At 36.1% G+C, this 13,893-nt stretch overlaps 2 protein-coding genes across 5 annotated transcripts; one reads left to right on the top strand and one right to left on the bottom strand.

The window, feature by feature from the left end:
* The first annotated feature begins 2,226 nt into the window (after positions 1 to 2,226).
* Positions 2,227 to 4,747, top strand: LOC133717123 (subtilisin-like protease SBT4.4). The gene has a single exon (XM_062143778.1). The coding sequence runs from the start codon at positions 2,374 to 2,376 to the stop codon at positions 4,585 to 4,587; it is 2,214 nt and encodes a 737-aa protein (XP_061999762.1). The 5' UTR covers positions 2,227 to 2,373; the 3' UTR covers positions 4,588 to 4,747.
* Positions 4,748 to 7,100: 2,353 nt separating this feature from the next.
* On the bottom strand, positions 7,101 to 13,555 carry LOC133717714 (probable ADP-ribosylation factor GTPase-activating protein AGD11). 4 transcript variants are annotated; one of them, XM_062144428.1, is made up of 11 exons: positions 13,113 to 13,555; positions 12,917 to 13,021; positions 12,713 to 12,827; positions 12,199 to 12,292; positions 11,469 to 11,553; positions 10,013 to 10,088; positions 9,425 to 9,588; positions 9,104 to 9,344; positions 8,509 to 8,625; positions 8,323 to 8,418; positions 7,101 to 7,601 (listed from the first exon to the last, which is right to left on the bottom strand). In XM_062144428.1, the coding sequence occupies exons 3-11, from the start codon at positions 12,719 to 12,721 to the stop codon at positions 7,320 to 7,322; spliced, it is 1,164 nt and encodes a 387-aa protein (XP_062000412.1). In that variant the 5' UTR covers positions 12,722 to 12,827; positions 12,917 to 13,021; positions 13,113 to 13,555; the 3' UTR covers positions 7,101 to 7,319. The 4 variants fall into 4 exon arrangements, with proteins under 4 accessions (XP_062000412.1, XP_062000413.1, XP_062000411.1 ...); XM_062144429.1 differs by having other exon boundaries at positions 12,713 to 12,822; XM_062144427.1 differs by having other exon boundaries at positions 12,199 to 12,279; positions 12,713 to 12,822; positions 13,113 to 13,552.
* Between the last annotated feature and the right edge of the window lie 338 nt (positions 13,556 to 13,893).

The following is a 13,893-nucleotide window of genomic DNA, read 5'->3' as shown; positions in this document are numbered from 1 at the left end:
GCAAGGAGAGAAGGAAAGAATAAAGAATCCGAAAAAGAAGAAGAAGAAGAAGAAGAATAAAGAAAGAAAGAAAGAAAGAAAAGAAAATGAAAAAAAAACATTTGAGGGTAAATCGGTCTTTTTGTCTTCATTAAGTGACTCACATGCATCGCAAGTGCAAAATTTAACGGCTCCGTGACAGAAATTGGTCGTAGGTACGACGTTGATATGAAAAAATGAGTCCAGGTATCACATTGATAACTTTGTAAGTTCAGGTATCATTCTGAAAGTCCCCTAAGTGTCCAGACACCATTGGTGAATTTTTCCAAAAAAAATTTAGGGTAAATCGGTCTTTTTATCTTTATTAAGTGACTCACGTGCATCGCACGTGCAAAATTTAACGGCTCCGTGATGGAAACTGTTCGTAGGTATGACGTTGATATGAAAAAATGAGTCTAGGTATCACATTGATAACTTTGTAAGTTTAGGTATCATTCTGAAAGTCCCTTAAGTGTCCAGACACCGTTGGTGAATTTTTTTTTTTTTTTTAATATAGCCGACCACTTTTGCCACTGTTATCAGTGTGATTACAAAGGTGAAAGACCCACCAATTCCATAACAGTGTGAAGAGCTGCATTGGTTTCTGTGTTCACACTGTTTTTTTTATGGTGGCCTTTGTACCAATAGCACTTGCTATAAAGCGGACTGATCTCCAATTAGTGGCTGCATAGTGGCTAATGCCCTTTAGCTACCAAAATCAGTGTGTTGGGCCAAAAGCCACTTTTACAAATTGGTCCCCATTAGGAAAAATTCTAGTAGTGAACCCTAGACGCTTCAAAGTTCATACGACACAAGTCATTTTCCTTTGTGACTACTAAAAGATTTGATAGACTTTTTTTTTTCTTTTTTTTCTTTTTTTTATTCTCATCCCTAAAATGTATTTTGAAACGTATTAGTGACATTTAAACTTATGACATCCACGATTATAGTGCTAACCAACCGGCTCATCGACATGACACATGTCACTTGACTCAGCTAGAAAATGGCACTATAGAAAATAAGGAGCCGTAAAATGTGTTAAAGTGATGGATTTGACCTGCAACTATGGTAGGGTTTAAGGTTTTGTGGGAAACTTTGCTTAGCATGTCCAACAGTAACAGCTATTTTTTTAGCTAAATTATCTAAAAGTTAAATATAGTTGGTAAATTTCTAACTTTTGCTCCAAAAGTGTTAGCAAAAAAATTGAACTTGGAGTGTTTAGACTTTTGTTATTCTCTCTCATCTCTAGCCAAATTTATCTAGAGATTTTAGTAAAAGCCAAATTTGACTTTCGTATAGGTATTCTGTTGGATTGCTAAACTATCTCAAATTAGTCAAATTTTAATTTTTTTTTAAAATAGCTAGTCTGTTAGAGATGCCCTAGCATCAAGTATAAACCCTTCTTTTAAGTTTTTCTTTTTTTATATTACTGTGTTGTTTGAAGCGAATGGTTCCTATTGCCTTTCCTCTTATCACTGCTGCATGTCTTGTTTCCCTGCCCCTCCTATTGCTAATAATGCTTTTCTCCAATAGTTGTTCTCTCTGTTTGTTTCTTATTGAAAATGTTATTTTTCCATGTAAATTATGTTTGTGTCAGTTATATTTTTATGGCTACATGTTTTTCTCAAAAACTCCAACAAAGGGCCATTGTTTGAATGCAATCAATTTGGTAAATAGCTAGTTGGTACGTGGCTATCTGGGGATGCCTTCTTATTGCTATTAAGCTAAGTATACATAAAATCTGAAACATTTTCTGGAAAGGAATTGGACATTTCCCATCCTCTAAGGAATGAGATGTGACTGCAAGTAATGGATTTGCCATTACTGCAGGCCTTAATTTGGATTTTTAATCAAAACTTGTGCAAAATCTTTTACAATAATAGAGCCAAAGACTAAATTCTATTTTCTTCATACACTAACGCAAGGGGCCATTGTTTGAATGCAATCAGAATGGTGATATTTTGATAAATAGTTAGTTGTTGGCCATCTAGGGATGCCTTTTTATTGCAACTAAGCCAAGTATACATAAAATCTGTAACATTTTCTTGAAAGGAATTGGACTTTTCCCATCCTTTAAGGAATGAAATGTAATGCAATGGATTTGCCAATTGCCATTACTGCAAGCCTTAACTTGGATTTGTAATCAAACCATGTGCAAAATCTTTTACAATAATAAAGCCAGAGACTTAATTCTATTTGGAACGTGCAAGCATCTATTTGCAATGGGAAATGTTGTTCAGAAATCAAATCATCTGTGCTGCAAAGATGCATTGAAATTTAGCAAACAAAATTCGATTCTTAATCCACTTACAGTATAAGTAATGATTCACAAGCTAGAATATTGAGGAGAGAACAATGGCTAAGCATGGAGCATTCCTATTCTCTTATGCTTTCTCTACTCTCATACTTACTATGAGCTTATTGTGCAACGCCATTGATCATGAAGATAGAAAGGTTCATATAGTGTATCTGGGGTCACTTCCTGATGATGAGGAGTACTCGCCAAGGTCTCATCACCTCGATATAGTACAAAGAGTTGTTGATGGCAGTTCTGCTGAAAGTTGCTTGATAAGAAGTTACCAAAGGAGCTTCAATGGATTTGCTGCAAAGCTCAGTGATCATGAAAAAGAAAAGATTGCTAACATGGAGGAGGTGATCTCTGTCTTTCCTAGCAGAAACTTCCAACTTCAAACAACGAGGTCATGGGACTTTATGGGTCTCAAGCTGTCAAGTCCTCGAAAAGTCACTGCTGAGAGTAATGTTATTGTTGCTGTGATTGACACTGGAATTGACCCTGATTCGGAGAGCTTTAGAGATGAAGGTTTTGGTGCTGCTCCTATGAAGTGGAAAGGTGTTTGTGAAGGTGGCGAAAATTTCAGTTGCAACAACAAGATAATTGGAGCTCGTTTTTACGAACCAGCAAAGTCTGCAAGGGATGAAGACGGCCATGGAACCCACACTGCCTCAACAGCAGCAGGGAATGAGGTAAGGGATGTAAGCTTTTACGGATTAGAACCAGGTACAGCTAGAGGAGGGGTTCCCTCAGCGAGAATTGCTGCGTATAAAGTCTGTGGGGCTACAGGGTGCTCTTCAGAGGCTATATTGGCTGCTTTTGACGATGCAATTGCTGATGGAGTTGACATTGTGTCAGTCTCACTTGGAAGTGCAAGTCCCCTTCCTTTTGATAATGATCCTATAGCAATTGGTTCTTATCATGCAATGACGAGAGGGATATTGACATCAAACTCTGCAGGCAACAGTGGTCCTGGAGCTGGTACTGTAACAAGTGTAGCGCCGTGGATGCTTGCAGTTGCAGCAAGTAGCAAAGATCGTCGGATCATTGACAAGGCCGTTCTTGGAAGTAGGACACTAGTAGGGGCTTCAGTGAACTCTTTCATATTGAAAGGTAGTTTTCCATTGATATATGGAAAAGATGCTTCAAGTAAATGCCCCGAATACTATGCTAGGAGTTGTGCAGTTGGTTGCTTAGACAGTAATTCAGTTCAGAACAAGATCGTGCTATGTGATCAGCCCGCCGGACTTTATGAGGCTGATCGAGCTGGTGCACAAGGCACAATTTTCTACAATCCCATACCTGATGATGCTTCTCTTGTCCCAATGCCTGCTGTGGGTTTGAGATCCGAAGACTATAATGTGGCCATATCTTACATGAACTCGACAAAAGATCCTCAAGCAAGCATATCAAAGAGTGAAAACATAAAAGATCCAGCTGCACCTGAAGTTGTTTCTTTCTCTTCGCGCGGACCTAATCAAATTTTACCTGAAATTATTAAGCCAGATGTAACTGGCCCGGGAGTGACCATTATAGCTGCATATCCGAGTGATGTTCCTGTCACAAGTGGCTCTAGAGACACAAGACGAGTCAAGTATAATATACTATCCGGAACCTCCATGTCTTGCCCCCACGCCACTGGTGTAGCTGCATATGTTAAAGAGTTCCACCCTGATTGGTCTCCAGCAGCCATTAAATCTGCTATTATGACTACAGCTTGGCCTATGAATGATACATCCAACAGCTCATCCCCCGGTGAATTTGCGTATGGATCCGGTCATATCAATCCTCTAAAAGCTATTGACCCAGGGCTTGTGTATGATGCTTCTGCAGAGGATTACATTAAGTTACTCTGCTTGGATATGGACGAGGCGAGAGTCAGACTTATATCAGGAGATAACAGCACTTGTCCTACAGCTTCTGAACAAGGATCGGCAAAGGATCTCAACTACCCTTCAATATCAGCTATTGTTACACCAATGACACGTTTTACGGTGAAAATACGTAGAAGAGTTACAAATGTTGGCCTTGCAAATTCCACCTACAAGGCCGAAATCATGCCAAACTCTCAAGTTGACATCAAAGTGGATCCTCAAGTTCTTTGCTTCAAGTCCGTAAACGAGGAGAAGACTTTTGATTTGACCATTGTTGGAAGAGGGTTGCCAGATGGATCACATATGTCTTCGTCCTTGGTTTGGTCCGATGAAACTCATAAGGTTAAAAGTCCAGTTCTAGTGCAAAGCTTATCAGCAGCAGCATCATCACGGTTTCATTAATCTACTGCATGTATTGAAACTTGTCTAGTGTATGAAGTAATAAAGCCAACCCTGGAAGCATTCTGATTGTGATGAAGCATAACAAGATAGTAGTATTATTGCATGTATTGAAACTTGTCTAGTGTCTGAAGTAATAAAGCCAACCCTGGAAGCATTCTGATTGTGATGAAGTATAACAAGATAGTAGTATACATTCAATCTCAATGCTAACAAGATATCACTTACTCTAAACCTTTCAAATATAAACCTGATTTGAAGTGCTTAAGAAATGAATCTCACATGAATTATGTAGAAGGAATTCAACTACGCTTCTGAGATATTAAAACAGAAAGACCTAATGACTTTTCATAAACCTAATGACCTTCAGAACTGCAACAATATTTCTCTATTTCGACTCGAAATCTGAGCATTCAAAACAAAAGAAAATTACCTATCCTTAATCCAAAGCAAAAAGCTCTCACCTTATGATAAGAGAGAACAGAAAACTAAATCCAACCGACCTATAAGAAAACCATTCTTGAAACCTAATCCAATTAGAATTTAAGCGGACGAGTCCATAACTACAACTCTAATCGATCTTGTTCCAAGAAACTCAAGTTCCTTCAATATGTACAATTCCAAACTTGAATAAACTCAGCTGAAAAACCATATAAGATGCTTTCAAGAATGCTTACCTTCAATGCTTCAACCCTTCATGAAATTTGGATAGGCTTGAGAACGTTCTTAAGTTAATGGATAGTCCCAACTCCCAACTCTCTAAACCCTAGAACTTTGAAAGTTCATACGACACAAGTCATTTCCTTTGTGACTACTAAAAGATTTGATAGACTTTTTTTTTCCCCTTTTTTTTTTTTATATTCTCATCCCAGAAACGTATTGGTGATATTTAAACTTATGACATCCACAATTATAGTGCTAACCAACCGGCTCACCGACATGACACAAGTCAATTGACTCAGCTAGAAAATGGCACTATAGAAAATAAGGAGCCGTAAAATGTGTTAAAGTGATGGATTTGACCTGCAACTATGGTAGGGTTTAAGGTTTCCCACAATGATTTGCTTAGCATGTCCAACAGTAAAAACTATTTTTTTAGCTAAACTATCTAAAAGTTAAATATAGTTAGTAAATTTCTAGCTTTTGCTCCAGCAGTGTTACCAAAAAAATTGAACTTGGAGTGTTTAGACTTTTGTTATTCTCTCTCATCTCTAGCCAAATTTATCTAGAGATTTTAGTAAAAGTCAAATTTGACTTTCATATAGATATTCTGTTGGATTACTAAACTATCTCAAATTCAAATTAGTCAAATTTTAACTTTTTGTTAAAATAGCTAATCTGTTTAGAGATGTCCTAATATCAAAGTATAAACCCTTCTTTAAAGTTTTTCTTTTTTTTATATTACTGTGTTGTTTGAAGCGAATGGTTCCTATAGCTTTTCCTCTTATCATTGCTGTCTTGTTTCCCTGCCTCCTATTGCTAATAATGCTTTTCTCCAATGGTTTCCTGACTTTCCTCCTCTGGGCTTTTCCTTGTAACAGTTTCTTATTGAAAATGTTATTTTTCAATGTAAATTCTATTCATACCTCCTTTTTAAGTATTTGGAACTCTTTACTTTTTTGAAACTTTTAAATTCCAAATTTATCCGTACATAGATAAATACCAAGATATATATAGCACTACTGAACTTCTAACTTGGATTCTATTCTATTTTTCTCTCTGCACCTCCTTACCCCCCACATATCTCCAACAACACTGTCTCCTCCAATAACGCCACTTTCTCCTGTGACGGCTACCAACTATCGCAACCTAACAAATTTTGACGATGCTCATCACCTATCCCTTCAAAAATATATATTGCTTTGCTCCTACTATATTTTTCTCTTCTAATATCCTGATCGATTTGAGGAGTGGTGACGTGATCTAGGTGAAGTATAAAGAGGGTATTAGCGACCACAGCCCTCATGATGTCAATTAGTATAATAAGGTTGTCATAACCCAACAACTAAACACTATTCGAACTCAATTTCTATAAACCCAAATAGCAATAGAACCACAGCCTTACAGTCTGCTTTTTAAAGTGATTCACTGCTTATGAATTAACTACCTCATGAATCATGATACATACATATAATCATTATGACTCAACCATTTAAGTGAGGCCACGAAGAACTTGAACTCATGGTAGTCATATGATATGGTAAGTGGAGACGACATCTTGCTGGGATGGCGTGTTTCCTTTTTCTTTTTTTTTTTTTCTTGCGGGGATAAATTTGAAATTTAAAAATTTCAAAAAAGTAAGGAGGTCCAAGTACCAAAAAAGGAGGTATGAATTGAAACACTCTTGCACTAATGCTGCCATCCAAAGTAGTCAGCTCGTGCTGAGGAGTAAAAAAACTAAGAGAAATAAGACACCAAACTTCGTTTACATGTCTCAAGTCCGTAAATGTCCGGCGGCGAATTTTCAATTCATCCAAATTGGACGGTGCTTTGAAATAAGTAAGAGATAAGGAAGATGAGAATGCAAATCCATCTGAATATCATGTAGTGATAATCCTAAAATTCTTTTTTACAGGAGAAAGAAAAACAAAGACTACAGAAATATACAACCAAGACTCCTTTAACAAAACTATGGATATGATGATTTTCTATGATACAACATATATATCTATCAAGGAGAGTGGCAACATCAACATTTTACACTTGTGTTTCATTACCATAACTATCTATGCTGGCTATTGAGTAAGAGGAACACATTCCAACTCAATCTCTAATACACCTCTCTCAACATTCTGCAGCCTAAGAGCGATGTGCTGTCTTACTTTCCCATCTATTAGGTTGATGACACCATCTTTTACTAGGGTGTTATCTTTGCTGGCTACCCACTTTCCCAGCTGCATTGACTCATTGAGTGAAGACTTCTCAAAGGCTACAGCAGCGGTGACCAGAGGCTGAATGTCAATCTCAGCCTCACCCATATAATCATCAGTTGTGAATGTATCCTTGTCATACACCAGCTGAATGTAACCATCCAAATATTATGTTTAGCAAACATATTGAAGACCAAGATGCAAAGCATGCAAACATCATTATTAATAGCTGGAGAATGATTCCTACACTGTACATAACTAAGGATAAATCAAATCCACAAATAATTATGTTTCTTGCTAAAGTTTAACCTTTGCAAATGCTTACAATTTCTTTCCTATGAAAGGGGAGGAAATTCCCAGCAGTGTGGCAATTCAATTTTACAACAGTCCCAGAAAAGAAACTATGATTCTTGAAACTTAAACTTCCTTTGACATCAAGCAGTGCTCAATGAAAGGACGGATCTATACATTCACTGTTCATGAATCATGACACAATTCCACTGGATTTGCTTTCTAATTTCAAATCCGTTGACTGTAACACCAAAAGGTTGTTCTGTTTAAAAACTTCCTTGATTTGGGTACTAGACTACACTACTAAAGTTAGTCTTTTAGTCCTGATGGTGCATGAAACGCCATCAAAAGCATCAGTTCTTTCCAGAAAAGAAAAAAAAAACAGCAGAGAGCGAGAGAGCACATCATTAGCATTTAAACTTCATAAACTAACTCTGATCAGTCTTGCACAAACTAGTAATCTCAACAGGCAACAGATGAATTTGCAGTTCATACTTTGAATTGGTAAAAAATTGGTTCATTGGGTGTAGTCATAAGTTTTCCACATAGGATCCAAGTTTCAATGAAAATAACTTACTACTTTTAGAGGAGGAATCTGTTCAGGAATCGACAGCATCAGGCTTTCATTCCACACTGGATTCAGGTTGTTCTTTATTACACGTGTCTTCACTGACTGCAATAAACATTGTGGAAGAGTTTCATTGTGAGCCTGAAAAAGTTGAATCCATCTCATCTATAATGGCTATAAGCAGAAGAAACTTACTTGGTGACCCAATGCAAGGATAACATAGGGATCACTTGTCACCACATCCCGGACAACTAGGTTTGTTCCTCTGACCACGTTCACTTTAATTAATCCAACAAATTCAACCATACCTGCCTATAATATACACTTGAAGCAGTAAGATTCAATCCAGTTGATTGTGAATGCATATGTGTTTGAGTAATCAAAGCTCTCTCGTTTACAGTTTTCTATCACAATCACATTTTGAACAACAATAATATATTCTGAACATCAGAAAAGTTGACACATGCATGATGTCTATCTAAAAGCTTTTATCTTCCAATTTTAGAATATCATTGGTACATACAAGAGTTCAACACGATTAAAGACAAGTACTTAAAAAGTTGTGAATGACAAAGCCATGTGCCAATGTGAAATGTAATTTACACAAAAAGAAAACTTGCCTTTCCTACATGTAAGTTAAAAAAAATAAAAAAAATCCTTTAAGCATCTAATTTCAGAAAATATAAAATATCCTTGCAGCTTATGGTACTTAGCAAATCACTCCACATAGAGAAGAGGCCTCAAAATTGTTGTGACAAAAAATAGCATTATTCAAAAGAAAAGTCATTACCATGGACATTGAGCTGCCCTTCTTTGCGGACTTGTGTTCAGAGTCTTTTCTTCCCCAGCTGTTACGAAATGCCTGCCCGATACGATTTTTAGTATTTTGCTTCTCACATTGTTTCTTGTCTTGGCTATAAGTAATGCTTGAAGAATTGGTAGAAGAATGTCTCTGGTGAGAAGGCGGGAAAGGACAGGACATCTGAATCTGATCAGCTGTGTTTAAAAAGTCTTGCAGCTCATATTTTCTCCTGAGTAGTCAAGAAGTAAATTTACTATTTAGAATATAAACTCTCATACAAAGCCACAGAAAGTACAGTATTTGCATTACCTAATAAAATAAAAACGCTCCTCTATAGAAGAATCTGGTTTTGGTTTTCGAACATTTTGTGGCATGCAAGCTTCATACTTCTTGTTTACAGTAATATTTCCACCCATACTTGCCAGGCCATCAACTTGTTCATCTGTCCATTCATCTAGCTTCACTGAAACAACCTACCATGTTTTCCAATCAAATTAGAATGCCATCAGAGAATTAGTAAAGTAAACTCAAGAATAAGGTTTGAGAAGGTGGAAAAGTTTAAGAGACATATGATGTGTTCTTTTATCGCTAAGATAGGTTTCCCTACCGTTTATTTCCATAATTAGAGTATGAGTAGCACCTCGAAAAAGAAAAAGAAAAAATTTATATATACATATATATATATATGCCAATAATCGAGGTGTGACAAATTGGTATGAGAGATACACTGATTTTGCAAAAACTTTGTGGCAGGCGCCAACCTGCGTCCTACACTCTGATCTTTACACAACACTTGTTTCTCCTATACTCAAACTTTCAGGTCATAAAATATTTTGGTAAAGCCAGAACAAGGTTGCATAATCTGTTAGTATAGAGGATCATAGATCAGAGCCATACCTTTGAAATATGCACTCCAAGGCTTCTATGTACACCAGAACACTTGATGCAAATAAATACTCCAAAGTTTAAAGATCTGATATACACCAATTCGTACAGTCAAAACACAATGCAAGTAATCAAATAAATCATATCATAATCATACAGTAAAGCAATCTAGGAAGTACTCAACAAAAAAGTTTATTTTTGAACAAGAGGATATTTCATTTACCAAATGCACCAATGTTACAAATGATTAAATCAAAAGAAATATAGAGGGGGTAGGGAAGGAGAGTAGTCCTTCCAAAAAAAAAAAAAAACTGACAGACAAATCTGCATGAATATGACATATAAGCTAATCTTTTTCAAAAGATATTTGTTCTCAATGGACAGCTAAACTAACCGCTACAATCATCCTCCTGAACGAATATCTTTCGAAATTATTGCAGTTCTGCATGATAACTAGTTCTATGTCCCCAAACAATAAGTTGTGTAGAGCTGAGTTCTATAAGTAGCCAAGGGAAACAGGGGAAACAGGATCATGTTAAGTATATATCCCGCCACAAAGTCTGCGAATTTGAAAAATAATATTTATGTTGTTTAAAGTGATGTCTCATTTTCTGTGGTATTCTGTTGGGTGGGTGTCCAACAATGACACACAATGAGGGTATGTAGTGGTGAGGAATGACAATGAAAGGAAAACATAGATAGGAGTAATGGTCAATGTCAAAAACAAATCAATATGTTTTCCAAGTAGGCAACTGTTTACATTCTAAGAACTCGTCAGCTCCAAGAATTTTTCCCATAGAGCAATAAAAATGTTGCAGGTTTATGATCCGGCAATGGAGCAAAAACAGTGGTTCTTAATAGGATAGTCATTTACATAATCATGTGCACCATGATCATTAGTACCTAGACCTAAAAAAGAAAAGGCTTATACGAACACAATCACGTATTTGGATACCAATTCCTATTCTTGATAAGGACTTTTCCCATCCATTAGCACTTGAATTGGTTAGCTAGATAGAGAAGTAAAGACTTTGAAATTGGAAACAAAAATGATATAGGTTATGGTAGAGGCAGTACAGAATCGGAAAGGAACAATTGTGAAAAAATAAAATAAATAATAATAAAAATTAATAATACGGATGCTTATCAAATAAGGTTGAACAGCAAATACCACAATTACCAATACTTCAATATGTATAGATCAATCAACACTACTTCACATTAAGAACCATTCACTACCAATACATTTCATCACTCATCATGCATTTTCCTTCAATTCATTGTATAGGGCCCACCAGATAGTGAACCCTTGTCAATTTCCAACATCCACATTGTGATATAGACATCTTATTAAATGTAGATATTTTGATATATACTTAAAATCAAAAGTAGAATTACTACGAAGAAAAAGAAGCTTGTAAAAATAAAGTATGTTGACAGTAGACAGAAAAGACATAGCCACACTTACACCCATTTTGGATCTGGAGATCCACAATCAGCACAGGACTTGTTGACAGATTGATGCAGCAAAAACTCCAGCCTTTCTTGTGGACCTGTTCAATGAAGTATAAGAATTGAAAAAGATACAAATGCTCTTATTATAATGTGACAGAGATCTAAGACTAACAAGATCAAATCAAAATTAAAAAACAATTGTATATTAGATAGACTGGACTGCTTTCATGTACAGAGCTCATTGTTTAGGTTTTAATTCAAATGGTACATGAATTCTGATCTATTTATAAATGCTGCCTCAAGTCTTATAAAGGCTGAAAACATCTTGCATATTCCCAGTTACACTTATGACACAGTTAGTCTCCAATGTGAACTTCATACATTTTCTGTTCATATTGTCTTTTGTTTGGTATCCATGAAGATGGACATAAAACAACAAGACATATAATTCAGGTATTGGATCTTACGTGAGCTACCTGTACATCATTTTCTGCTGATAACTAGTTAATCAACCATCAGATTTGAAATAATGCTTGGAATGGCTCCTATTCTATATTAATAACTGATGTATGGTCATTTAAAGCTTCGTTTATTTCAAATGGTATACTGCACTCTTAACTCAAGATTTGTGAGATATAACTAACTATGTTATCTCCGACCAAGGGCTAAAGCTTGCAAAACCAGAACACAAACAGATATTAAAGACACCTTTTTATATAACAAGGCTACATAACATAGTTTACCAGATAATTGCCGTCGATCACTTTGGGTTCTCCAATTGGGTGCATCTGAACATAAGAGATCATATAGGCAAGAACCTTGTCCTGCAAAGGCAACCTATTCAATTAGTTCCAACATGCCAATACAGATTCAATTTGTGCAACACAGTGCAATGAAACTACGTGAAACTTTCTAACGTAGGAAACTAAACTTAAGATCAGGAAAGCACCCCAATAATAAAAGTTCACAATAAGCAGTTATAAACCATAGAGAAGCATACAGATGTTGAGGTTATAAAATCATATATCCCATTCACAAGTTCCTGTAAAAAAAAAGCGGACCAAGAGCATATTTTCATTTGAAGAGAATTGTCCTCTCCCACCGAAAATCTTTGCTTCTTTTACAATATCAAATCCATATACCCTCATCAAGTTTGAGGCTTTTCTGTATAAATCATTTTATACAATTCTGACTCGAAGCAGTATTATGGAAAATGAAGCACAGGATTTCAAATCCTACGAAAAAATATAGTTATACCGGAAACATTGCCAGAATTTTCTTGATGGGCAGCCATCTTCATCCACCAATGATTCAGACCAAATCATGAAACAGGTGCTACCTTATGAGAATAGCCATTTTCTCAGCAACTTCTCTGCATTCAATTGTCAAAACTTTAAGAAGAGCAAATGTAACAGGACAATCATGACATATAGAACAATACAAATTCAAATGGGATCTTACAGATGGAAATATAGGATAAATGACATTAGGGTGCCATCCACCCTTGTTTTTGTATTGAAGATGGGTTTGTATCTGAATCAAAAGGGCTCCTTCTCAGTTGCTTCTCTGCATCAAACGACAAGCATACAATTCAGACAATTGGGTACAGAGACAAAAAGATCAAATCTTTTGATACATTGTTGAAATTGATCATTACCCAGAAAAGGAAACAAAATGGGTTCTTGCAGATTGAGAATCAAGGTTGACAATATTGAAGGTCAAAGGTAGGATCTTGCAAGAATTGTGGGTAAGGCAAGAATGAGGATATATTATGATGTTATCTGATAGAATTTGGGTAAAAAACAAGATAGAGATTCAGGGAAAGAAGATAGAAATGATGAGAAGAAGAATCTGCATCTGGGTTTTGACAAATTCTCTTTAATTAAGATTTATGTGTATGATTTTTCATTCAATAACATTTTTAACTAGTTGGTTGTTTTTTTTATTGGTAAAATGAAATCATGCACACTTTTTTAGTTACAGAAAAGAAGCCTCTAAACTGAAATACGACAAACAGAGTCTGGCATGATTAACTAAAAAAACTGAAATAACCACAGCTTGGCTTATCTAACTAAAATAATTATACTCACATCAAAAAAAAAAAAAACGAAAATAAATAAATAAATTAAAAGGAAAAGATAATAAAAACAAAGTCCGGCTCTCAATAATAGAGGTGAGTCCAAGGTTGGGAAATCAGCTTTGGGAATGGAGCCTTTTGTGGTGGTTGGTGGGTTGTGGCGTATCATTTAAGAAAGAACACCAATTTGTGTGACATATATTATCACAAGTATTTGATCGACAAAATATGTAATATAGTTAGTTTCACGTTTAAAAAAAAGAGGGGAGTGTGCTCCGCAAAACCCAGACTGGTCGGCGTCTAGGGTTGCAAACTTGTTCTCGTCCGGTGGCGCTCTTTGTCGGCAGTGGTTCGCCTCGCC

The sequence above is a fragment of the Rosa rugosa genome, chromosome 6 (genome assembly GCF_958449725.1).
Source record: "Rosa rugosa chromosome 6, drRosRugo1.1, whole genome shotgun sequence".
In the NCBI taxonomy this organism is placed as follows: domain Eukaryota; kingdom Viridiplantae; phylum Streptophyta; class Magnoliopsida; order Rosales; family Rosaceae; genus Rosa; species Rosa rugosa.
The sequence above is the reverse complement of the archived record's forward strand: the minus strand, read 5'-3'. Positions and strand labels throughout refer to the sequence as shown.